General features: G+C 34.1%; 1 protein-coding gene across 2 annotated transcripts in view; it reads right to left on the bottom strand.

Annotated features, from left to right (window-relative positions):
- The window catches only part of CRISPLD1 (cysteine rich secretory protein LCCL domain containing 1), a 42,778-nt gene that overhangs the window by 1,807 nt on the left and 15,215 nt on the right, over window positions 1-25,756 (bottom strand). The window contains exons 2-13 of one of the 2 annotated variants that reach the window (XM_060035183.1): window positions 16,277-16,395; window positions 15,797-15,929; window positions 14,650-14,765; window positions 13,773-13,873; window positions 11,975-12,115; window positions 11,745-11,805; window positions 11,569-11,635; window positions 11,241-11,371; window positions 9,366-9,409; window positions 9,200-9,272; window positions 6,108-6,183; window positions 2,017-2,147 (exon numbers count right to left, since the gene is read on the bottom strand). In XM_060035183.1, the coding sequence (XP_059891166.1) occupies window positions 2,017-2,147; window positions 6,108-6,183; window positions 9,200-9,272; window positions 9,366-9,409; window positions 11,241-11,371; window positions 11,569-11,635; window positions 11,745-11,805; window positions 11,975-12,115; window positions 13,773-13,873; window positions 14,650-14,765; window positions 15,797-15,929; window positions 16,277-16,395 (1,193 nt within the window). Of the gene's footprint in view, window positions 1-2,016; window positions 2,148-6,107; window positions 6,184-9,199; window positions 9,273-9,365; window positions 9,410-11,240; window positions 11,372-11,568; window positions 11,636-11,744; window positions 11,806-11,974; window positions 12,116-13,772; window positions 13,874-14,649; window positions 14,766-15,796; window positions 15,930-16,276; window positions 16,396-25,756 lie in introns of those variants that run through there. The other variant, XM_060035184.1, reaches the window with a different exon arrangement.

Raw genomic sequence — 25,756 nt, 5'->3', positions numbered from 1 at the left:
GTATTTTAAAACAGGACTTTAAAGCAATGCAAAACCATTCCTTTTACTCTTTATTAAATTATTTATATTTTATTTGACAATATTAATCAAGGTATGTTTTGCTTAAATGCCTCAAGTTAAAATTGGTTGATAATGGCATTAATTATTATTTATTCTAATCAAATGTAAACTTTTGAAGTCCATATTTTTTGCATAAAGTATTATTTTCTTAATAATACAAAAAAGCTTTTAGAGATAAACACAAATGCTAAGAGAGAGACAAAGTGCAATTTCTTTTACATATTTATTCACGTGTAAGGAAAGAAAGGGGAGAATTTTAGAAGAAGAGATGAGAATGTCACAAGTGTGCACACACAACATTACACAATAAACACACACACATACACAAGCCAGGTTTTTCATACAAGTAGACAGCTAATTGAAAGCCATTTTTATTTGTAGGAAACAAACTGACAAAGTGCCCTGGAAAGTGTCTTTTTACACAGTGATACACCGGAAAAATACACATTTTTGAACTCAACAGAACTAGTTCTGAATCTGAGCTCTGAGACTGACTAGTTATATGACGTTGGGCGTATCATTTAACCTTTCTGAGCCTCAGTTAACATGTCTGTAAATTAGGGTTTAGAGAACCGACTTTGTAAGGCTACTGGTAGAGCTGAGTCAATATACTTAAAGGGCCCTCGAGCATCTGGAAAATTCATAGTAGATGTTCATAAATAATTATTATTCTCAGTTTTCTTAGGATATCATCTACCTTATAGGTTGAAAATAAATTTAAGAAATATGACAGGTAAATGAAGCCACATTACTCAGTTTAGCTTATAAAACTGCATATCATACTCTATAACTCCATCTACTTTATATATTGTGCCTTTCATATATATAGACAGAGAGAGAGAAGGAGAGAGATGGGGGAAGGGTGTGGGGAGTGAGCTCTGTGTGTCTGTTTACATTTCAGTGAAGAAATTCTCAGGATCTTACAGGTTTGACCATTAAATTTCCTCACTAAATTTTTTTTAGATGTTAAAAATATTACTAAGTATGATGGCAATACAATTTACATTTTTTCAGACTTAAGAAACGGTAAGTTAGTACTCTAGGGCATTGATATGAGCCAGCTAAGTCAGGCGGTGGAGAAGCCACCTCCTTAACAATGGCCTCCTGATACAGTCTCATCTGAAAATAGATGCTAAGTACAAAGCTGTCATTTTATGAGGATGGCTTATGTGGAAGGCAATCTAGGTATCCTGCATGGCATATCCTTTTGTGTCCTTTACAGAAACTTTACCATATGTGCAAACCCTCCACTGGCAATTTTGAAGAACCTAGTAAATGTTTAAAAGTTAGGGATTTATCTGTATCTATACAAAATACACGGGACTTAATATTACTTCCCCAAGTACCAATGATTTAAAAAAAATCACTACAGGGTTTTTTTCTCTTAACTTTTATTATTACTCAATAAAGTAAGTCACATGAATTTTCTCAAACCACTGAAATATATAATACTAATGAGCCAAATACCAGATGACCTGAAAGAGTTCATTTACATCATATTCGGCATCGAACTTCCAATCAAAAAGAGAATTTGGTGCCGGGGAAAATCAGACTCATTGTTTTGGTCAAATACTTTGTGAGATAACTGGAGTAGAGAAATATTCAGTGCCTCGCTCACCTAGAAAGAGTTACATGTAAAAACTAACCTAGAAAATCTAAAAGAGGATGAAAGAAATTTCCTTATTATAAGATCAATTAACAAAAGAGTGGTTCTGACTCATAATCCGATTTTCATGTTGATTTTTATAAGCCTGCAGGAGACAGGCATCTCTGGTACTGCAGCTTCTCCCATCCCTGGAAGATGTACTATTACACAGCGTGCAAAGGAAGCACACTGGCTCAGTCACGAAACCTCAAAGCCATGCTAAGGAGAGTTGGTTGTAAAGCCAGCATAATGGGAAAGATGATATATCTAAATACATATATGTTTATAAACATATATATCAATTTATTTACCTTTCTGAGAAGATTCCATTCTGAAAAGAAGCAGTGTAAGTCTTTCTTTTGTCCACAGGCATCACGTCAACATAACCCCCGTGATTTTGAACCACGCCAGCATGTACAGCTGCTCTGCAGATACTGGACAGCTGAAGAAGAAAGGAAAAAACCACCATCATTAGAAAACGTCTGCTGAACTTGTCCAGCCTACTCTTCTATTGGACACAAGGTCGCTGACATCTGTCTCTGTGTGGATACCCAGTGAGCAGTTACAGGATGATGTTTTGTGCATAAAGGAATGTTTTAAAAGACACAAAGTTAGAGCCAAGCAAGTCGCACCTGAAGGTAGATCTTAAGGGTGGCTGCAAGGATAAGATCCTTTCACCAGCTAATCTGTCCAAACAGCAAGCTTTTACTACTGTCCAAGCAATAAAATGCAAATTAGCTCCTTTATCTCTTCAAGGGCCTACTTATCACTCTTAAATTTCAGCCTTTGCTAGTTCCTACTCAGGTCACTCCGACCAAACGTTCACAGGGGGTATTATCTGGACCTCATTTATATTCAGTTTTGACTTTGAGCAACTCAAACATAGTTCTGTATATCTCTACAGTCCCTTTTCCAAAATACAGGCATACATTAAATGAGGAGGTTTTTCCTATTAGATAATATAACCTATGTAGAGAAAACTTGCCCAAAAGAATAAGCCCAAGAAGAAAAAAAGATGAAGAATAACCATCACTTCTACCTAGATTTGCAATGTACATCACTCTGGTTTGAATGGTCTGACATGAGGTACTAAGGAAGTTCTATTTTTGCATTGTACCAGTTATATAATCTGAATTGAATGGAATTTCTATAAAGGAGAAAATTGTCTCAGGTCCAACAAACGCTTTCCATTTTTTTAACACGACTGAATTCTAGAAGTCAACGCTTTTCTTTTGGCCAATTAAAGTCTTCTGTAGATTTTGACAATTGCTTTCATCCAAATGTTCTACCAAAATTTGTCAATAGCTGAGCATAGCCTGACAAAATCCTACAAAATGAAACGCTTGAACTGTTTCAGTATAAAGCAATCTACCCCATATCCCGATGGGTCTTTTCTGAACCCACTGGTGTATTCTTTTCTTATCTCTATGCACATGTGAGTGACCTAATGTGCTTTTCTAAGTTCACATAAGCATGTGTATCTTACGTGACCTTGCTTTATTACTGTGCTCTGAACTCTGGCATCAGTCAGTATTTATTAGATCAGAGAGACCGAATGCCAAGCTGTCTAATACTTTTCATGTTTTTGCTATATCACAAAATACCATACATCCAAAACCCCATATCCTTACTCTGAGGACACATTTTATTCACCATTTAAAGTCCCTCACTGAATTAGTATTTGTGTCCGATATGGTTCATAACAGATGGAATTAAAAATAACTGTACACTTTTCAGTATTTATCCTGTTCTGTTAAAAGGTTATCATCAGCACTTTTCCCAAGGCAATAAAAGTGCTTAGATATAACATTCACTAAATCCAAGCACTTAATATGGTTTGAAACTATTGTTTTGCCCATAACTATGCAGTCAGCAGGCATTACGATTTGAGTTCAAAGGTCAGAAGAGATTTTCTTTTCCTACCCGCACATTGTAAGAACTAATATACCACGAAAAGAAAAAACTATATCTGTGAAAACAGTGGAACATTTTTAATGAATGCAGAAATTAATTTCATCTGTCATAAATGAGAAATAAAAGCTGAAAGCAATAGAATGTACAAGTTGTAACTCTATAAATGGAAAGAGAGAAAGATGGGGGAGAGAGGGAGATTGATAGATTGTTTCTCATTTTTCCATATCTTGTATTTAAATAGATAATGTATTTTGTAAGGGATGGGAAGATTGCTTAATTAATGGCTGAATCTCTGATTCTGTATTTAGCACATAAAAAATATATATTTTCAACTTGTTCTACATAGTAATACAAAATTTCTTACCCCATTTCACTGAGATAGAAAGATAAAATGATCTCAGGATATAAGTTCTAATAAAAACCTGAACTCTAGCAAAGAGATGGCTTATAGGTACAGAAGTGTATAGGATATTTTGAAAGATTTTCACCAGACATGAGTAAAATTAAAAGTTTTTTTACTTAAGGGGACAAACTGGGAAGAATGATTTCTTTGGAAATCTCTGATGATTCTAGATTTCCTCATTCATATATATTTATTAATTTTTTTTAAACAAACATTTATGTTTCAAGGTGTTTGCCAAATGTCTGATATCACTGCGTACTCTAAATTCTGTTAAAGCAGGAACTAGGCCTGTCTTGTTCACATCTTGGCACATGTAAAATTGTTGATGAAAAAATAATGCATAATTTGCCCAGCTGCTGCCTTCAAGAAACTTAAAAATTAATAAAAGAGGTGGGGAAACAATCATAACGCCTAACAGAATCAGTTAAGTGCTAAATAAAAGGAAAAAACAAAGTAATAGGGTTAAAGAAAAGCAACACCGGGCTTCCCTGGTGGTCCAGTGGTTAGGAATCCACCTGCCAATGCAGGGGACACGGGTTCGAGCCCTGGTCCGGGAAGATCCCACACGCCACGGAGCAACTAAGCCCGTGCACCACAACTACTGAGCCTGAGCTCTAGAGCCCATAAGCCACAACTACTGACCCCACGTGCCACAACCACTGAAGTCCGCGTGCCTAGGGCCCGCGCTCCGCAACAAGAGGAGCCACGACAGTGAGAAGCCCGCGCACCGCAACAAAGAGTAGCCCCCGCTCGCCGCAACAAGAGAAAGCCCACGCACAGCAACAAAGACCCAACACAGCCAAAAAGTTTAAAAAGTAAATAAATTTATAAAAAAGAAAAGCAACACCATACTTGGGTTAGGAGAACCAGCAATACACTTCACAGAGAAAGTGGCAATAACTCAGAAGGTAAAGAATGACCATGATGTTCACAGAAAAATTAGAAAAAGCATGTTTTCAGAGACAAGAAGATAAGCACAAATTGTGAGGACTACCAAATTCTGATACCAACAGGACATTGAAATTGCAGATAAGAATACTGCAAACCTGGAGCTGGGAGAGAGACTTAGATTCGGAGAATAATTTTAACGGTAAAGCTGAACTGAAAAACAAAAAAACCTGAAACCGAAATGAATTCACCAAGTGGTGGTAACACTCACATTTCAGGACTCTTCACAATTGTATTTCCATAGTATTCTACTGAATAAGTACATCAAGAATATATTTCTTTTGGAACTCTTTGGATTAGATATTGGTAGTGGTTTCCAAATGTCTGCCACATAAAATCTAAACTTATCAGCATGTATTTAGACTCTCCAATTACATGTTTCAAGAGCCGGATCCCTCCCTCCATCCCTCACACTAAGTTGGCTGCAGCCCCTTTTAGCTTCACATCTCACCAGCTCAGATACAAGCAAACCTACAAGTCACACCCACTTTCAGCTCACTTGCTCTCACCTCATCTCCATGTCTTTGTAGGTGCCATTCACCCCACCTAAAATGTGCACTAATCCTCTTTACCAACCCACACTTGAAACCTGGATCAGAAAGCACTTATCGGCCCTGAAGCCATCACAGCTAATCTTCCTCGTCCAACCCCAGTCCTGGCATCCATTACAATACACCCTCAACTGGTTTCCTTTTGTATGTATTTTAATGATTACCTGGTTTTGATTCTATGCTACCTGCTAAATGCCCATTTGGCAGTGGAGATATTGTTCATACATTTGACAAACTCTTAATTATCCAGTTTATACTTCAAGTACTGAAGAACCAAAAGGAAGGTTAAAGAAAAATAAAATGCTTTTTCCTTCCCAAGGATGCATCCAAGCTATTTCATTTAGTATCTGATATAAGAGACATAGATAGGATACGAAGAAAAATTTAGTTAAGATAAATGATTATGCATGCATATTTGCATATAGATATTTAGTTTTTAGTGTTACTGATGATTGACCTTTCCGAGAATATGTATATCAACACAGAATCTGTTCCTTTTTCTGTATAGAAATGTACATATATACATTTAAACACGTGTGCATGCATATAGATAGATACTGAGAGCTGCATAGATTAGGGTACTTACATCAGAATAAATTCGAGTTCCAATTACACGAGCATAATGTGGATTTGCCTGCATACAGTTCCGAGGACAGTATACTCTAAAAAATAAAAACATGCTTACAAATATTAAGTAGCTGGTTATTTCAGTCTTTCTTATTAGTAAGATCATAGACATGCATACACAAAAGTAAACTCAGCATTCTAAATCCTACTCATTATTTTTTATTGAAGTATAGCTGATGTACAATATTATATGTTACAGGTATACAATATGGTGATTCACAGTTTTTAAAAGGTTATACTCCATTTATAGTTAGTATAAAATATTGGCTATATTCTGTGTTTTACAATATATCCTTGCAGTTTATTTTATACCTAATAGTTTGTACCTCTTAATCCTCTACCCCTATACTGTACCTCCCCACTGGTAACCACCAGTTTGTTCTCTGTACCTGTGAGCCTGTTTCTTTCTTGTTATATTCACTAGTTTGTTGTATTTTTTTTTTAGATTCCATATAGAAGTGATATCATAAAGTATTTGTGTTACTCTATCTTATTTCACTTAGCATAATGCCCTCCAAGTCCATCCATGTTGTTGCAAATGGCAAAATTTCATTATTTTTTATGATTGAGTAGCATTCCAGTGTATATATACACATGTTTTCCTTCTGAAATAGGTCAATTGTACAATCCCAGCAGTAAGCACAATTGCTTCTGCTTACTTTACCTACTTCCAGCTTTTGGCACAGATGTGTTTCTTTTCTCTTTCTTTTTCTTTAAAAAAAAAAAAAGCTTAGCCAGGAAGCTTTCTAATTTGGGTATCCAAAGCAGAAAGAAACATCAGGAAGTATCTCTCTCTCAGTATCTGGGAATTTGGTACCCAATATGACTGCAGAATTTAGTAAACACATAACTTGGAAAAACTGAATCATTGTCTGCCACAGACATCTCATAGGTTCTTTTCTCTATGTTCACATCTTTGGTATCTCATCCAATTTCATGGCTTTGATTATCATCTATAAACTATTGATTTCCAAATTTGTATCTGTAGTTGGACCTCTTCTCTTAATTCTAAATCTGTATGTCCTATTGCTTACTGAATATCTCCACGTAGACCTAATAAATATCTCAAATTTAGCATATTTGAAACCAAATTCCTAATCTTCTCACCCAGTCCGCAAATATCTTCTTTCTGTAGGCTTCCGACAATAAATGTCAACTCCATTATTCAGGTGCTCAGGCCAAAAAATACCTTTATTCTATCCTTAACTCCCTTCCTTACCTCAACCTAATATTCAACCCAATTTCTATTCGTTGTACACTGAAATAAAATCACAGCATCCTTAAGCACCTCAATCACTGTAACTCTGAGCTCTATCTTCCAATATCTAGCTCACTGCAATAGGCTCCCCTATGGTCTCCCTGCTTCCGATTTTGCCCCCTCCAATCTATTTTGCCACACACTTACACTGAAGAATACAAGTCTAATCATATCATTCCTCTGCTCCAAATATTCTAGTGGCTTTCCATCTAATTCAGAACAAGTGACAGGATCCTTATAATAGCCAATAAGCCCTGAGTATTCTGTCTTTCTCTGACATTATATCCTACCCCTCTTTCACTTTCTCACCCAGCTCCTGTCACACTGGCCTAATAGTTATTCTTCAAACATACAGAATAATCTCATCCTCGGGGCCTTTGAGTTTATCTTTCCCTCTGAATGGAAATGTTCTTTCTCCAGATATCCTACTCCCTTCCTGATACTTCAGCGCCTTTTTTCAAAGTTTCCAAAAGTTCTTTTATTTAAACATAGGGTCCAATTATCAGTGTTCAGTCAGTCACATGATATTTTTAAAAATTCACTCCCAGAGTTTAAGAAACTGCCAAGTGGCACTTATTTAAATTGATTGGCTCTTCTGGATTCACATACACACACGCAAGTACACACACTCATACACTAAAAGGAAATCAAAGCTAAGACTGGAAAAAACATAATTCATTCTACATAGTAAATCAGTCTCAACAAAATGACTATATGAAAATCATTGTTTGATAAAAGTATCAATTAGTTTCCTAAAAGTATTCTTAAAAAAAAAAACAAAACTTCATTGCAACTACCTTTACCAATTGAAGCCGATCTTCTTCAACACAGTTTTTAAGAAATGCCTACATTTCTTATTTAAGTTTCATGTTCCTAAAATTCGTATAACACAGTACACTTTAGCATCTAAACCAGAACCACTTAAATATAAGTAATAAATGAATGAGTTTTTATAACTTTGAATTAAAGGTTGATTTTTATAAAAAATGTCTTCTGTAGGAGGAAGGGTGTCCCCATTGACTATAAAATTTTATTTTTGCATTTGAGAACTGCTGCGCATTCACTGCCCACCCTATGGCGATAAAACCAGCTGTTCTGCCCTTAGGATCATGCTGTGCACGCTCTACCTTAACCATATTTAGCACTTGGTCTGTGGAAGGCCAAGATCAGTAGATTCAAACTGAGTTCATTTCTTCGTAGGCAAGTTCAGGTCAAAGAAAGACTGCAGGAGCTTTTTGCTTGTCTGAGTTCTAGTCTCTGGTTTTAACACCTTGTTATATATTTGTGAGAATGTAGATAGTGATCTAGTAAACACTCCTTCGTCTACAACTTCCGTTATGCTTTGAATAAAAATGCTGACACATTTTAACAGTACCTGCCTTTACATCTAATCATAGGGAAAGGGGCTGCTTGGCCCTGATGTGATCCATTAAAGAGTCATGCAATGACCAGACAAGTGCCTGACGTGCATAACTTGTAACTTACTGGGTGGCCAAGCCTCATAAAGCTGTAGGGGAATGAACATGTGATTCTTTCTTTTAAATGCTAAAATAAAGATTTTCGTGGAGACAAAAAAAAAAAAAAAATACACACACACATTTTTTGGAGAAACTACACTAGGAGTGCCTAGAGTGCATGCAGTTTGTGGTGTCCATTGCTCCCTGCTGCTAGCAGTTCAAGATGATACATCTTCTGAGTCCTAGAGACACCAGAATCTCAGGCAAAAGCAGTTATCCAGGGTAAAAGGCCCCCTGTTTACAGGTTAAAAATGGAGAAAATCTAGAAAACAGTACCTTGGGCAATGTGAAGCAGGCTTATGAAAAGGACAGAGCTGTTCCACAGTTGTTTCACAAGTGACAGCCTGAACTGAAGAATTCAAACACAAAACAATAAGCAAATCCTTTAGAAAGAATAATGTGCAACAGAGTGGTAAGAAAATAAGACGAAAAAAGTGCTAACCTGTTACTTTAGAGACTGTGAAGGAATTAGCAGACTGATACTTGCTGAAGATAAAAACATAAAAATTTCAATCGTCAACATCTTACATGCATCACCATCAACATAAATTCTTATATTTTTTAAGTCTATGAATGTTTGATTTTTTCTTAAATGTTCTTATTTAAGAACATTCTCTTAAATGTTCTTATTTAATGTATTGCTTCACAATGGGAAAAACTATAAATTTGTACATTCTTAATGAAACTAGAAATTTTAGAGTGTTAGCATGATCTTTATAAGCAAAAGGGTTCAACTTTGAATTCTATATCTAGACATGTAGCAGTATAAGAATTAATCATCTGTTTTATGCTAAATTCATATTACGTTCAAGTATGAGCCAAATAAATACCATTCTTGATATCAGAGAAAAATCTCTTCATTATCAATCTCAAAAACTTATACATAATAGCATAAAATAATACACATTTATATCTATATATTTGTTTCCTATTAAAATTAAAACTCTCAATATACTCATTCCCTGTTACCATGGAAGCAAAAATTTAGTCTTTCAAAATAGTCAATACAAGGCAGTGTAAAAAGACTACTAAATAATAAGGACCTTAAAGGAATATGTATCATTCATCTTTTTGTTCCCCCTAGTATCTAGTAAAATGTCTACAATAAATGAATGAATTCCTCCTTATATGTTTTATTAAAAAGCAAGAATATAAGAATAGGTATTTTAATTAGTTTATCTATACCCAGGCTTTCATAAAAAACATCTATTGCAAAAGGTAATGCTTATTTGTGATGGTACTTTAATATGACACACACACGTTTCAAGAGAGTTTATATAATAAACAATTAAAAAAACAAGTTAAAAGAAAAAGGTAAATAATAGGAAATAAATGTTCTTTAGTGCAACACGCAATGTTTGGCTTACCAAAGCTAAAAACTAATATTTATTATTTATTTAAGATAACTATCTGTTGAGTGAATAAATTAATCCATAAGTGTTTCTGTAAAGCTTTTACTTAAGAGATTAATCACTAATGGCTAAAAACCACACATCAGGCCTTTGAATAAAATTGTATACAGGGGGCATCATTCCACCAATTTACAAGGACTCTTAACAAATTCTTATCATTATGAATTCTATACTGTGGAGTATCATGCAATCGTTCAGTTACAAAGGAAGGGAGACTATCATATTTCCTAAGAAAAGGCATTCCATTATGAGGTTCAATAATGTCTATTATTTTAGATAGGAGAAAGAGAAACTACAAAGATATTTCAAAAGCCTACATTTTTCTACTTTCTATAGAGTATATATGAAAATATGTTGTTTTATAATAATACATTTAGTATATTTAATATGACAAACATTTCAAAAGTTAATCAATGCTTTTATACTGGGTCAAATCACATTTTAACAGACAAAAGAAAGGTGACATAGTGTATTACATATTTAGAGACTTTGCAAAATGCTCTCTTACCTAGTAATCTATCTTATTAACAAAGTTACTGTTGCATGAAATAAATAATTCTCCCAAACAGGGCAGGAAGAATATGCAAATCAATTAGCCTTCTCAGGCACTTTTTATCATAGCTGAAAAATGTATTGCTTCACAATGGGAAAAACTATAAATTTGTACATTCTTAATGAAACTAGAAAATTTAGAATGTTAGCATGATCTTTATAAGCAAAAGGGTTCAACTTTGAATTCAGATACTTTTCCTTCTTTTTGCCCATGGAAATTATGTAGTTGAAATGAACCTTGAAAATTACCTTCTCTCTTTATAAACTAAATTCTTCTATGCTTTGCTCTAAATGAATGTAACTTATTGTTACAACTTAAAACCTCTGGTCCAAAAGATTATTTAGGTACTTACCCAATTGTTTGAACACCATTTCTATTGGATTTGATGAAATAATGTTTTCTTCCTTGTCTAGTGATATCCACCCAACCACCATCATTGTCTATTATACCATAATGAATTGCAGCTCTACAGATGCTGGATTGCTGGGAGAAAAGGAAGGGATAAAAGGATGTTAAAATGATAAGAATTCTGCATAGGATACAACTTGTTACTATGTATGACTTTAAACAATTCTGAGCAAAATAGCTATACATATATAAATTGTTATTTTTCCCATTAAAAAATCAAAATATTATATGAAAGGATCCTATCCTCAAATAATGACATTTATAATACCTACCATTTCATAATGTACACTGCCAATAACTTTAGCTTTACTATCCAAACAGCCAGCAGGGCATTCATATCTAAATAAAAGAAATGGGGAACAAAATTTAGCTTCTCTGAATGTCCATACAGAATGAAAATATTTTTTATATCTTGCCAGTCAATTTTGAGAGTAATAATAAATATTACCTATTGCAGGTTGTGCCTTTGCACTGGTCTCTTAATCTTATTTCGCAAGAAACAATTTGAGCTAAAATTTAGAAAATAATAATAATTTAGATGATGCAACAGCTGCTCTAATTCATCCCATACAGTCTAACGCCAAGTTTTTGCCATTCTAAAAATGTTCAGATTAATAAAATATAGTTGAATATACCAGCAATGTAAACTTTAAAATATAAATAATGCGGAGATCTTACACATTTGCTGTGTGCTTATGACTTCGTTTCTGTTACTATCATCTGCTATTGTCCGGATGTGGGTGTCATGGACTTGTGATTGCTGTCGTTCAATTTCATTTGTTTCTTCTTCTTGAGGAGGGTAATAGCTATCTGATCCTTCTGTTAGAGAGAATGGATTTAGGAAATATGAATCCATCTTAAATGTGCACAAATTACCCATGATACACCTTTATATGCCTGTTTAACACTGAAAGCTACTAGAAAAATCAGTACTGTATATATTGGCACAAGTTTTGGCGTAAGGTGGTGATCTTACATACTGCATTGGAATAAATAAAACAGATGCATAAACCTTTGAGCCCTTGACTCATTTATGCTAACATTAAATGGAATCATTTCTAAACTTTACTTATATTTTAAAGTGGTATCAGTGATTACCTTTCATAATGACATCATGAGGTCTACACAGTGATCTAATGAAGTCGGGCTTAGTGAATTTGAATTTGTTTTCTCAAATGAAATCATATTTTCAGGAGGATAACACTTAAAATTCTCCAAAGGATCACATTTAAAATTCTCCTGAAAGGAGAATTGTGCTATTTACCACAATATCAGTTTCCATGGAAAGGTTTCTACTGCAGAAGGAAATTCAATGTGCAGAAATTTAAACTTAACAATGGAAAATATGCAAACTTTGAATTTAATATTTTTTCCAGGTTGGCTTGTATTAAGGGCTTGACAGGGGCACATTTTGGAAATGTGGTTATTTGCATGTATGTCTAAGAATTCAGAATCTAGAAAAAGGAAGTATGAATTCAGAGGAAAGTCAGCTTTAGTAAGACACCGTGGTCATTGGCAATGGAGCAAGCAGGTTGGAGGTTTGGGGGATGGAAAACAGACTCAGGCACAATGAAAAAAGCTTTCAGGAATTAAAAATGGCTCATATTACACAGTGAACTATATGCTTACTTCTTGTCTACTTATTATAGCTAGTGAGCACTCAATCATTAAGGAAAAAAGATATCTCTTTATAAGTACTGAAAAGTGGCTGCATTTACACATATTTTCAAATACACCTGGTCTGCATTATTCTTCATTTAGTCATCATTAAGAACAAAGTAGTACAAGAGTGTAAAAATGTTCACTTGGATGCCCAATAAAAAGCATGACTTTCACAAAGCTTTGTCAGGTAAGTTTTATCTTCATGTGTTATAAAAAGGACATCATATTTATATTTATTTTTGAGGACATCCAGTACATTTGAGACAGTATTTTTTACAACAGTTTTATAATACTATTATATATATATATTTTGTTGTTGTTGTTATTTTGGCATGACAAATTGTATACTCTGCAGTAAGAAGCAGAGAATTAGTATAATTCATTGGGCATGGTTCAGTAAGATTCATGGATAGGTATTTAGGCAAAAACTCTTAAAGTGCTTAAAATAAATTGTGTTAAACTGCTAAATTCTTCAGAAATCATGACATTTATGGAAATAATTCTAATCAACACTATATCAAGATGGCTTTTAAGAATGAAAATATACTTGTCACTCTGGGATAATTTCAAAGTAGAATTAAGTGGTTATCTGGAATAATCATGAATCTTTCCTTTAAATACATGTTGGTATAATAGACTTATTAATATTATAAATTTTAAAAAATATTTTAAATGACTTCTAAATATTTGAAATAGAGTTCTAGAAACTTTTCATGTAATAATTAAATGTGCTTTGGGCTTTCAAACACAAATTAATGCAGAAGTTGGATGAAAATATAAATCAAACTGAATATTACAACACAATATCACATACCTTTGTAGCACAGATTTTCTCTACAGCCTCCTCCAAAACTAGGTGGGCAAGCAGAACAGGGCCGGCCATGTTTGTAGGGGGCGTGGCCCCACCAGTTTCCCCTTCAAAAGATAATCCACACCATTAAGAGGTGGTCTATTTTTAGTTTTTTGAGAAACCTCCATACTGTTTTTCTACAGTGGCTGCACTAACTTACATTCCCACCAAGAGCGGACAAGGGTTCCCTTTTCTCTACATCGTCACTAACATTTGTTATTTGTGTTCTTTTTAATGATAGCCATTCTGACAGATGGGAAGTGATATCTCATTACTAAGTTTAAACATACACTGCTACCTCATTCTTTTGAAAATATTCTAAATAATGTGTTATGTATATTGCTAAAAACTGAAAAACCAAACTTCTGCAAAACACTAACCTCTGCTATGGAATATTCATCTATATCCCATTTGTTTTAATAAAAACAGATTTTAGACGTAGATTTGACCCTAAGTTCAGTTGTACAATATTTTCAATGTAATTAATTGAAGGGTCTTTACATAGGTGAAAATACATTTCTCGGTCTATAGTTTCTCATCTCTAATAAACCAAAATTATTAAACATTTACACAATATAGTAGTGCAATAAATAAAACTGAAGCCCTAAAAATATGATTCCTATCTTTACAAAGATTATATTTTCAATTTTCATATTCCTTTTAAGCACCAATTTTACACATTAGACAACCATAATTGTTGCCATATGACATAAACTCAGTTAAAACAATGCAGTTTACTCAATAATACACACTGAAAATAAGGAAAAAAATCAAAAATATAAAGTTATTTTTATGTTGTTAAGAAATACTTACATATGCAAGTAGTGTTTTGTTTACTTACTTTGGGGAATAATTGCACACCAAGTAGATAGCTTTGGGCCATATCTGCCCCCAGATGTTCATGTTATGGCACAAATTAATGGCACAGCCTATTCTGCTACTTGTTGCCCACACCACCTACATTAGAGAAAAGCACGGCTTAGAAAAAGTAGGCTGAGATGAAGTAAGACAGCAACATATCTGAGAGAAAATGCATAAAAGTGAACTGGACAACCAACAGTTACTATTCAAAATGAAATGAGGCAATGTCAGAAACAATATTTTTACTGAGACTTGGGGAAATACTTAATTTAACTTTAAAAAAAAAAGAGATGCACAGGTTTATAACTCTATCCAGATATAAGACATAAACATCTTATTTATTACTAAATAATTCAAATGTTACATCCTCACAGTCCTAAATGCCGTATTAATTTTCCTGTGAAGAAACTTACCTACCAAATGAACAGAATTTCTCATCTTAAAGCAGAAAGTACTGGAGCAAAAGTTTAGGTGTTCAAATTTCTTATACAATGTGACATTTTCACTGTGCCACTGGCTATCAGGGAGTCCAATACTGATCTTAATCTTGTCCCATGCAAAGGCATACAGAACCATTTGCTTTATAGTCACTAATAATCAGTCATAGAAATTCTAGAAACTCAGATCTGTAGTGAGCTTTATCTAGTCAAATCTGCCATTTGTTGTTTGATTTAGAAGTTTTAGAACATGTCCAATACCCAATCCAAACACTGAAAACTTAAAAACATGATAAATGCTGCACACATGTAAATATTGAATGTCATGGTAAATAAAACCATATTTTTATTTTTTGAAAATAAAAAAATTGACATCTGAATTTGAAGATGGTGAATTTCTTCCCTTTTGCACTTACTGGGGTCATATTAAAGTATTTTATATGTAAAATCATTGAAATAATATTTTTAAGGAAATGTCTGTACTTTTTTCGATAATTATTCTTGTTTATAAAAATTTATAAGCTTGTTCTACATAAATCAATATTAATATATTTTTAATAACCATATAAATGACATAAGGAAGGCAAATGTTCAGTATCCTAAGTTCTCCCACACACACACACAAAAAAACTTTGTTAGTTTACATGAACTCAAATTAAACGAATAAAGTGTAATATACCCAAAACAAACCTGTGTATAATGAGTACATACAGGACCAGAACATCTGAATGGACAATACGGGTTGCACTCATGTTCATATGGGTAGCTAAAGTCTTTGACTTCATCATACCATGCTTGTACATGAAATGTTGGGGGTCTATATCTATTTGAAAGAAAATAACCACAAAAATCAAGTAAGGCTGGAGAAAATATAAAACCAAATATTGCCAAAAAGATTGATGAAGTTGGGTAGAGAGGCAGTTTTGGGTAACTTATTAACATTAAATACTTTTGCACTTTACATCACTAATATATCAATTACTTGAAACAAAAATAAGTTTAAAATACTACTGATCATTCTGGCAGGATATTTATTTTTTATTTGTCTTGGTGTGACTGCTTGTTTTCCTTTTAGGCACTAAGCCTTTGAAAACTTACAAAGATGAATTAGTAAGTACTTCATTTCAAGCTCTTATGTTTTCAGAAACAAGAAGTTGTAGTTTAAGCTACCTTCCCCAATGTGCTCCCAAATTCTGTCCAATTGATGGAAGCATGCTTGCAGGTCCATGTTCCCACAAACAAGTTTCAGCCCAGGATTCTGCAGATCTTTCCAGTTCTACATCCCATGTCTACAATTCAAAACAAAAACAAAATACAGACACGAACAGATAATGTATATATACAGTTTGGATATTTCTTTAGAATATAATGTTACTCAGTTCTTATGTTTTCTCCCTTCTTCTTAGCAAAGTCAGCATATTAGTCTGGGTTCTCTCCATCTCTCATATAGATTTTTGCACTAGCCTCCTAATTAATCTCTTTTCATCCACCTCTCATCCCTCCAATCTGCTCTACAAGTGATTAGAATTACCTAAGTGGACACAAATACGCTGAAGTGATTCCTCTAACCGCATCCAACAAATCTCTGTATACTGTTCCCTGTCATAAAACATGTTATTCCTTGCTTTTGCTGGCATCGTTTCCTCTGCCTAAGACTTCCTTCTCCCAATTATTTGTCAAACAGGCTCTAACTCTTACTTCACAATACAGCTTTATGTAATACATTCTTGACACATTTTCAGTTCTCTTAGAAGTAAGCTATTCCCTACTTTGGGCTCTTAAAGCTTTGTTATGCTCCTTTGTTTAGCAGCTATTACACAGCAGTGTTAGTATTCGTCTACATGTCTCTTTCATGGGACTGTGAGTTGCTTGGGGGCAGTTAGTTAACTCACGCTGGTACCTTCGGCCTATTATCTGTGTCTGCCATATGGCAAGGTGGTTAATAAACATTTGCTCAATACATGAATGGTTATTGAATCTGTATCCTATAAAATATAAATGCATTTTTGTGTACAAAATTCAATAATATTAATTCATATTTTTTAAATAATTTATAAAGTGATATTTAAAATTATAAAATTATTACTGAAATAATTTCATACGTCCTGGGTTTAATATTCAATTTGTTAATTTGAAAATCAGGCAGTATAGTGAGTGTGGTGGTAAAAACAAAGAGCTGGATAGAACTGGACTCAATATTGGCACAATTACAGGATTCTGGCCATGTTAAGAGGGTAGAAAAATAGTCCTGGAACTAGAAAATGAGGACACAACCTAAAGTGATAGCAGTGAGACTGGAGAAAAGCAGACAGTCTGAAATAATGTTTAGGAATTTAAATTCGTAGAAGTTGACGGATGACTGAAGGAAGGTGGTGAGGGGGGAAAAAAAAAAGGGTGAAGACTGATGAGGTTACCAAACTGTGAGAAAGAAAAACAGAAAGAGAAATAGATTGTTGTAATAGAAGTGTATGTCTATTCACTTCAATGCATATTTCAAGGATGATGTGTGAGGTGTCTGTGATACGTGCAGTATATATGTCAAGTAGAAAGTGGAAATAGATGACTGGGGTTCTGGGGAAAGAAATACACTCTGAAGATATGGATTTTGAAGTTATTCACTCAGAGATCAATTTCTTCAGGAAGATGATACAGAATGAGAAAAGAAATGAAAAGAAAAGTCTGGGGTTATCAAAATTGAAGGGGAGAAAAAAACAATGAGTTAGTAAGATGAACTAGGGAAAATGGAATCAGAACGGTTAAGAGAAAACTGAAAGAGGATTAAATTATAAAAGTGACAGGACAAGAGACTCCAGGAGAAGACAGTGGGCAATTAAGGTCAAATGTTACAGAGAAGTCAAGGAAGATGAGGTCTGCTAGGTGCTAATTCATTGTTAAGAGCAATTTCAGATCTGTCCTAGGCAGAAAATCACAGCACAGAAGGTTAATAAGTGACTGGAAAGAGAAAGTGGAGAAGGCAAGTGGGACTTACTTTGTTAATACTTTAGAGACGAAGAAGAAAGATGGGCAGAAGCCAAAAAAGATTTGATGCCAGGCTCTAGAGAGAATTTTACTTTCTTTGATTTTTAAGGATGGAAGAAACCTAATCATGACTATAGGCCAAATGGACAAGACACTAGAAAGAAGCACCAAAAAGAAAGTATGTGTGGGGAAGGGAAGTTTCTTCACTCTTCATATAATCTTTTCATATTAAACATTCCTCCTCATTCACTTGTGGATCTGAAATACATAAAATCATGCTTTCAAAGCCAAAAAGTAAAATGTATACAAAATTAGGGTAAGTATATTTTCGTTATAATGCATCTTTATTATCTAGCAAAAACACACACAAAAAAAGTGTATTTACATGCCACTAAAAAATTAACAGCAGCAAAAGTATCCGGTTTTCGTAAAAACTTGAATTTCACTTTGAATTAATATCAAATGTTCAAGATGACTGATTTTGTGATACAGACATCAGTAAGTATTTATCAGGCAAGCACTTTATTCGCCAAATACAAGCATACTATTAATTAAATTCATTACTTAAGTTAGACCTAATTTTTATAATTACGTATTATGTAATATGCAAAGGCATAATTCAACTTGCTGTCATTATATCCCCAGACAAATTAGGTAAGAAACAAAGAATTTGGCTGAAGTCCCAGAAAATGAGTAAGATGCTGATTTCCTTTTGTTTTCAGAAGGTTGGAGAGATGGTCATCTCTCAAAAGCAAACATGTTCCAAAGCAGAGTTCCCTGGAAAGTAAGCTGTCCTTAAGAGACAATCAAATTTTTGTTTTCAATCTTGGAAATCAGGTTCTCATATAATACTTTAGTCATAAGCATAGTGAAACTATACTTATCCATAGGTTTCTAATCTAGCAACACAGCAATCTCATAGTCAAAGAGCAGCCGGGAACCAGAAGAAAAACGTAAACGTTCCTAGATGGAAAAAAAAAAAAAAAGCCTTGAAACCACTGGGATGGTTTTAAAACACTCTTCCCACAAAGGGTAGTGTTGAATTCCCTCCCCTTCACTTCTATTTAAGCTAGATAGTGATTCCCTTCCAACAAACAGAATGGCGCTGTGAGACTTCCCAAGCTGGGTTAGGAAATACAGACTCTATCTGATTCTTTCTCTTTTAAAGACACACATCTTAAAAGACCTGAGTCCACAAATTAGGAGTTCAGCTACCCTAAATAGGTAGCTGAAAAAAATAAGATGGAGAGACCACACAGAGACAGACAGAGATGCAAGAGGAGTTCCCACTGTCTGAGTTTTCCTAGCCCAGTCCAGAGATCTGTGAGTTTGCACGTCCAGGTCACTGCAAACAAGTGAGAGACCCAGAGCAAGAAACCCCACCAAGGGAGTCCTTAAGACCCTTATTCAAGGTCAATTTAGTCTTGTTTTACACACAATTCTACAACCTTAGATGTCAGTTTTTCTTACGAAATTAAAGATGGATCGTTTTTAGAGAAGATATACAACCATTTCCAAATTCACAAATATGCTGTATTTCCAAAGTTTGTTTATATATCTGTTGTGTAGAAACGAAAAAAAATCTAAGACATATCATTAAAATGCTTTAAGCTATGTTTTCTTATTTGTAAAATGTGTCAGTTGAGATAGACGATAACTCAGGTCCCTCTGAGTTATCAATTGTTGAGTATATATTATGGATAAGTTGTTTTATAGCATAACTTGTCTTCTAATTAATCCATTAAAAATGGGGGGGTGGAGCATATAAAATTAACTATTATAATATTAAAATAGGGACATACATTATTTTAATATAAGAACTGAGGCAGAGGGCATGCAACTAAAATTTGCTATCAATATTTAATAAATATTAGTTAGTGACAATTTTAAAAGTAATTACTTGAAAAATCTAATCAAGCATTGATGTTTAGGGCAAGTTCAATAATACAAATCAAGGACATTCTTTTTAAACAAATCACTGAAAATATAGCTGTCCTGTAAGAAATACCATCATTTAACATGACAACAGCATGGAATGTATATTTTTATGCTACAACATAATGTTTTAAGACTGGCAATAATTCATACCCATCCCATTTAAATGCAGGTTACTCTCTATACATTTCTATTTAAATTCTAGATTGCAAATTAAGTCAAGATGGCCTAACCGGCTTCATTTTTTCTCTCTGAACTATTCACCCAGGACTAATTTAAAGCCAAGCCACACTTAAAATTACCATTTCTTTATAGAATGGGTACTTGAGGTGTGCAGAAATAAAAACCACTCTATTTTCCATCTACATAAGTAAGCTGTTCCTTCAGAGAACATAGTAAAGTCTTTAACTGAAGTTTTATTACTAAAAGAAACATTTAGAATACTATTAACATACTTTGTCTCCAGTGACATTTTTCAACCAGTTCACCATAGTGGCCCTATCGTTTTCCTTAAACCTTGACAAAGGACTTTCAAAAGTAAACCTAGAAGCATATAGTCGTTTCAGCACTAAAATACTGTTTGTAAAAATCAAAAATTATGCAGCTAGACATGTACAGAAAATTCCATTGACTGCTATCGTTTGTGAAATATGGTGGGCATAAACAATTCATATTCCTATCAGAATACTTGTTATCCTATTATAATAACAATGACAGTTGCAAATCACTCAGGATTGTAGTTTTTAATAGGGTTAATATTGCTAGCTTACCAGAAGTTGTATCCCTATACATTAGGCAAAAACAGTCATTAGTAATATGACTCTTTCTTTCTCTTTGATATTGAGAATAGCTTCTCTCTTACAAAGGATTAAGTATTTTCAAATATATTCTTTGATTATTGTAAATGTATAGCTCTTTCCAGATTTACATAATTCTAAAATTCATGTCCTGGAAATCACTGACTCTTTATAGCGTCAAAATTATTATTGTAGTACATTAAACAAGAGTTGAAAGCCAATGTTAATTAGTCACTATGAATTTGTCTGAAGACCATTTGCTTAAAACTGAGGCTTCAAAAATATTAGTATACAAAACTAAAGTGAACAGTAGACTCTTTTTCAAATATGTCAAACATTAATCTGAACTTTTTAATTATTATTATTTTAGATTGCATTAAAGCACATGAAGTAAAGTTTTGTGATACTATCTGCTTGATGCAAATTTGTGTAATTAGACTCTTCATACATAAATCCTCAAGATCAGAGGTAGGGATGGAGATAATGGAAATCCCTTTATCCACAAAGGTATTGATAAGCACTTCTTGGTGAAGGTATCATGATAGTTAGTCTACCAAAGGAAATACGCTAGGTGACACTGAAGCTGTGAAGTAGTTTATTTTATATAGTTAAGTTCAGCAATAAAAAAATATATGAGTAAACAAAGAAATTTTAACAGGAAAATTGACCAGCATGATCTGATACCTTTAAATGCACAGAGAAATAATCTCCTGCCTGGAAACTCTCACATAATTTAATAACTGTTCAGTGTCATTCTAAGCAGGGAGAAAGAGGATTGCAAGATTTTCTACCATTCTCTAGAAATAATGTTTTAATTCATTATAACTTTTTGCAGGATTGATACAGCTTTACTGGATTTCCAAGATAAATGCAAAAAAAAAAAAAAGGTCTTTGACTATCTTACTATTAGGTATCTTAATTAAATGGCAATTAACACCAGTCCATGACACAATTTGCAATTTAATATGGACTTTTAAAATATGCATTGCTCTCTGGCAAAGTAACAACATCAAAGCACAGTGGTGTTGAAAATGCAGTTACGCTGGAAATCCAAATCTAGGCTGAAAGCTCTGGTCTTACCTTCCTACTAAAAATGATAAATAACAATGAAATTATTTTTAAAAAACTATATAAGCATTTGCAATAAAACCTGAAAATGAATCCCACAAAGATTTGTCTTTTTAGACATATACATATGCATACAGAAAACCACCCTCATGTCTCTAAGCCTACCTCAGTTCTGAGCAGTCACTGGCTGTCAGAAGTAATGATACCATTCCAGCTTTCCATATATTGAAAATACCTTTGAGTATTGAAAATACTCTTTCCTTAGGGCTATGTCTTCTAGACATACGCAAGCAAGGTCATTAATGATAAGTGTTTCTTTCCTTTTTTTATATAGACAGAGATAAAACTAAGCTTGCACTTGTTCCAATTATTCAAACTAAGGTTAATTAAAATACATGATACACCCTGGAAGAGTCTTCTTTCCCATTTAAATTGTGTACTTTCAAATTTATCTCTTTGATTATGTCAAGTTTGGCTTCTGTTTCCTTGTCTCTGACATTAGTAAGCTGGAGTAAGTCTCTTCAATTCCTTTTAGCTTTAAAATTCTATTATTTTGTACTTATAGTCTCTTCTAGAGTGCCCTGTATTGCTTGTAGAGTCCCATGAAAACTTTCAAACATAAAATAATATTTCTGATGACAACAGAGGCTATTTCTTAGCTAAGAAGAAAAAGTTGATTTGTGATTTTCAAGACTGCAAAGCCAAGAAGGTTTCAAATCTTCAAATTATGAGTCTAGAGGAGAACTGTTTCCGAATCACCTCTACTGGAGAAAGTTTTAATATTGTCCAAAACAGAGAAATACAACTGAAAACCTTCCATAAAACTTCCCAGTAAAACTTCAACATAATTGAATACGACAAGAAGACATTCTCAGTAAGAAGCTCAAAATGGGTCTCTCTTCAGCTTAGTCCTGAAAACCAAATGGTAAAATCTTTGAAATAAGGCACAGACTTCCACACGTAATTTTTCTACACAGCTAAAAGGAACACCAGGATTTTTCAACCAGCTCATGAATATAGAAGCAGTTGAAGAAAATCAAAGACATATAGAGCCATCTCTTTCTAAACACAACCTTTAAAAGATAATTCTTAGAGTCCGCCTGCCGATGCAGGGGACATGGGTTCGTACCCCAGTTCGGGAAGATCCCACATGCCGCGGAGCAGCTGGGCCCGTGAGCCATGGCCGCTGAGCCTGCGCGTCCGGAGCCTGTGCTCCGCAACGGGAGAGGCCACAACAGTGAGAGGCCCGCGTACCGCAAAAAAAAAAAAAAAAAAAAAAAAAAGATAATTCTTGTCCTGTCATACCTTCTGGAAAAACAGGTTTGTAAATATCCATCATATGTCACAACATAAATCCCTCCCAAATCACTGTTGTTTTCCTACTTAAACCAGAAAGTGCAATCCCAAAATCTTATGGAATAAGCTGTCAGTGTTATCCTCTCAATAGCAATAACTTGATCTCCAGGAAAGAATTTGTTTTTCTATGGAAGTAACACATTTGACGGTTCGCAAAACTTCAGATTCAAATTCCAAAAATAATGCCTCATTATAAAATCTTAGCCACCTTCTTTTCTCCCCGATGGTGGAATTATCAGAACTATAACAAAGAAATAGACGTCAATGAAATCAATTAATCAATCACTCAATCTACGCTGAAAGAGTGTATGAGGTTTCTGTGACAAAGTCATCTGGTATAAAAAGCACTACAGAAAACAGTAGTAGTACATTCCTTACAACTCAGATATTACCTCCGGTGTTTAACTTCTGTGCTTCACCTGCTTTGAAAAGACTGTAGTTACAAGGAAAATGCACGAGGCTCAGATTTCAAAGGGAACACCTGTGTTTCAGGACATAGAGGCTTTGCCAGGTACTGAGAAAGTAGCAGCATTACCTCAGGGCAATGCACATATTAGGGTCTCCTGTAAATTACAGAGATGCAAGGCAGATGAGGCAGAGTTTTACTTAAAATCTACTTCAAAACAAAGCCTTAAAAGTCTTTAAAAAGATAATTTAGGGAATTGCCACTTCCTTTTCCTAAAATTAAAATAATTTTTGGAATGAAAATTTAATGTGTGGATAAACTGACAAGATCATTTTAATTAAACCCATTGTTTCAATATTATACAGATAGACCGAATGCATGGTGTAGGGCAGATTGTCTTTGTGAGGCAGCCTAGACATTAATTCAACAAAATCCTTACATTTCTACAGAATATCTGCTGATTCATCTCTCATCTCCCTGCCAAGGCCCTCTCAAGTCTGGCAATAACTTACCTACCTCACTTATAACCCACTCCTCAACATGGGTCCTCTACTGCTGGCTCTCTGGAACGTTAAAGTGCTGGTAAATCATCAGAAGATCTGATTCTGACTTGGTAGGTCAGGAGAGAAATCAAAAAGTTATGACATTTCTAACACTGGTGCCAGAACCATACACTGAATACTTCAAGAAGCAAGGTTCTAGTACCTGTCTGTTCATATTTCTCGGCCATTGAATCCATCAGAAATTTTCCCCTACAGGACTGTTCTTTCTTTCCCCCCCTCCTTAGTTACTTAAACTTTATCCTTTCACCAAAGTCCTGTTCACAATCACTCTCCTCTTGGAAGTCATTCCAACCACAATACATACTCCATTTATCTCACCCTTCTCTGAACCTTCTTAAACATATAATTTACCAATTACTGTATGTTCTCCTAGATCTGTTTCTACTACTTTCGGTCTTAATTCTCAAACTGGAATTTTAAATCAAAAACTGTCTCATACTTTTTCTGTGTTTTCCTAATGTCACCTAATATACCTGGCATATAATATGTTGCCAATATGTACTCATCGATTATCTCTAGCCTCAGCTGGCCTGTCCTGGGCAATAACTTGGATCAGAGATACAGGAACCTAAATTCCCTGCGTCAAACATACATGTGTGATATAAACTCCAGTGAAAGGGTGTTCATGATGTACCTAGGCTAAACAAAAGGTAATTCTTGAAAAGCTGAACTCGGATCATTTTTGCAAAGGTCATATATATCTATCTTTGTATTGACTTTGTGATAAATTCAACACTATAATGCTTTCATTATTTTGTTGTCATTTAGGAGAGAAGTAGTTAATCTTCAAGACTATATTTTGAATGTTTAAGGAGACCTCAAAGGAGACTTGAGAAAGTACAGTACCACCTATCAGTTACTTAAATAACTGATAGGTGAGCCAATTTATAAAAATGAGGACCTATGTTTTAGTTTATTTATAGCTCATAAATTTAGATAGATATATGATTAATCTAAAAGTCAAGCCTAAAATATGCATGCTAGGAAAGATAAACTTTCATAATAAATCACTCTGCATGCATCAGTTCATATATTTAAATAGCAAACTGAAAGTAACAAGTTTTGCAAGTAAATAAAATATTAATTGCTTTTATTTATTGTCCTCGGGGATGTCTTTTTAATTTTCAAAAAGAAAAAAGAGATGGGTTAACGAATGAAAACTTCTTTTTGGAAAAATTAGTAAAAGATAAAGTTTTTGGACAAATAGAAACCGAAACCTAAAATTTAACACCATTACTTCAACTTAAACCAAAGGCTAATATAAGAAACATTTAAATGCATATGTTTACATACTTTTAATGAAACTGCTATAGTAAGTTGCTCATTGTTCCTATATTGGGAATTCTGTGTTAAGTTTTCACTAATTCCTGCTTCAAGAACGATAAATTATTATGCTTCCAAACAGTCATTGAGAGCTATGTAAACCATATGGTCTCCTGTTTTCCTTGGCTGCTAGGAAACTCAAAGCTGGTTTAGTAACCATAGCATGGTCAATCAGATGTTTAGGTGTCCCTTAGGAACTTGCCTATACATTTGTCTTCAACAA

This window comes from Delphinus delphis, chromosome 17, assembly GCF_949987515.2.
Source record: "Delphinus delphis chromosome 17, mDelDel1.2, whole genome shotgun sequence".
NCBI lineage: Eukaryota > Metazoa > Chordata > Mammalia > Artiodactyla > Delphinidae > Delphinus > Delphinus delphis.
The sequence above is the reverse complement of the archived record's forward strand: the minus strand, read 5'-3'. Positions and strand labels throughout refer to the sequence as shown.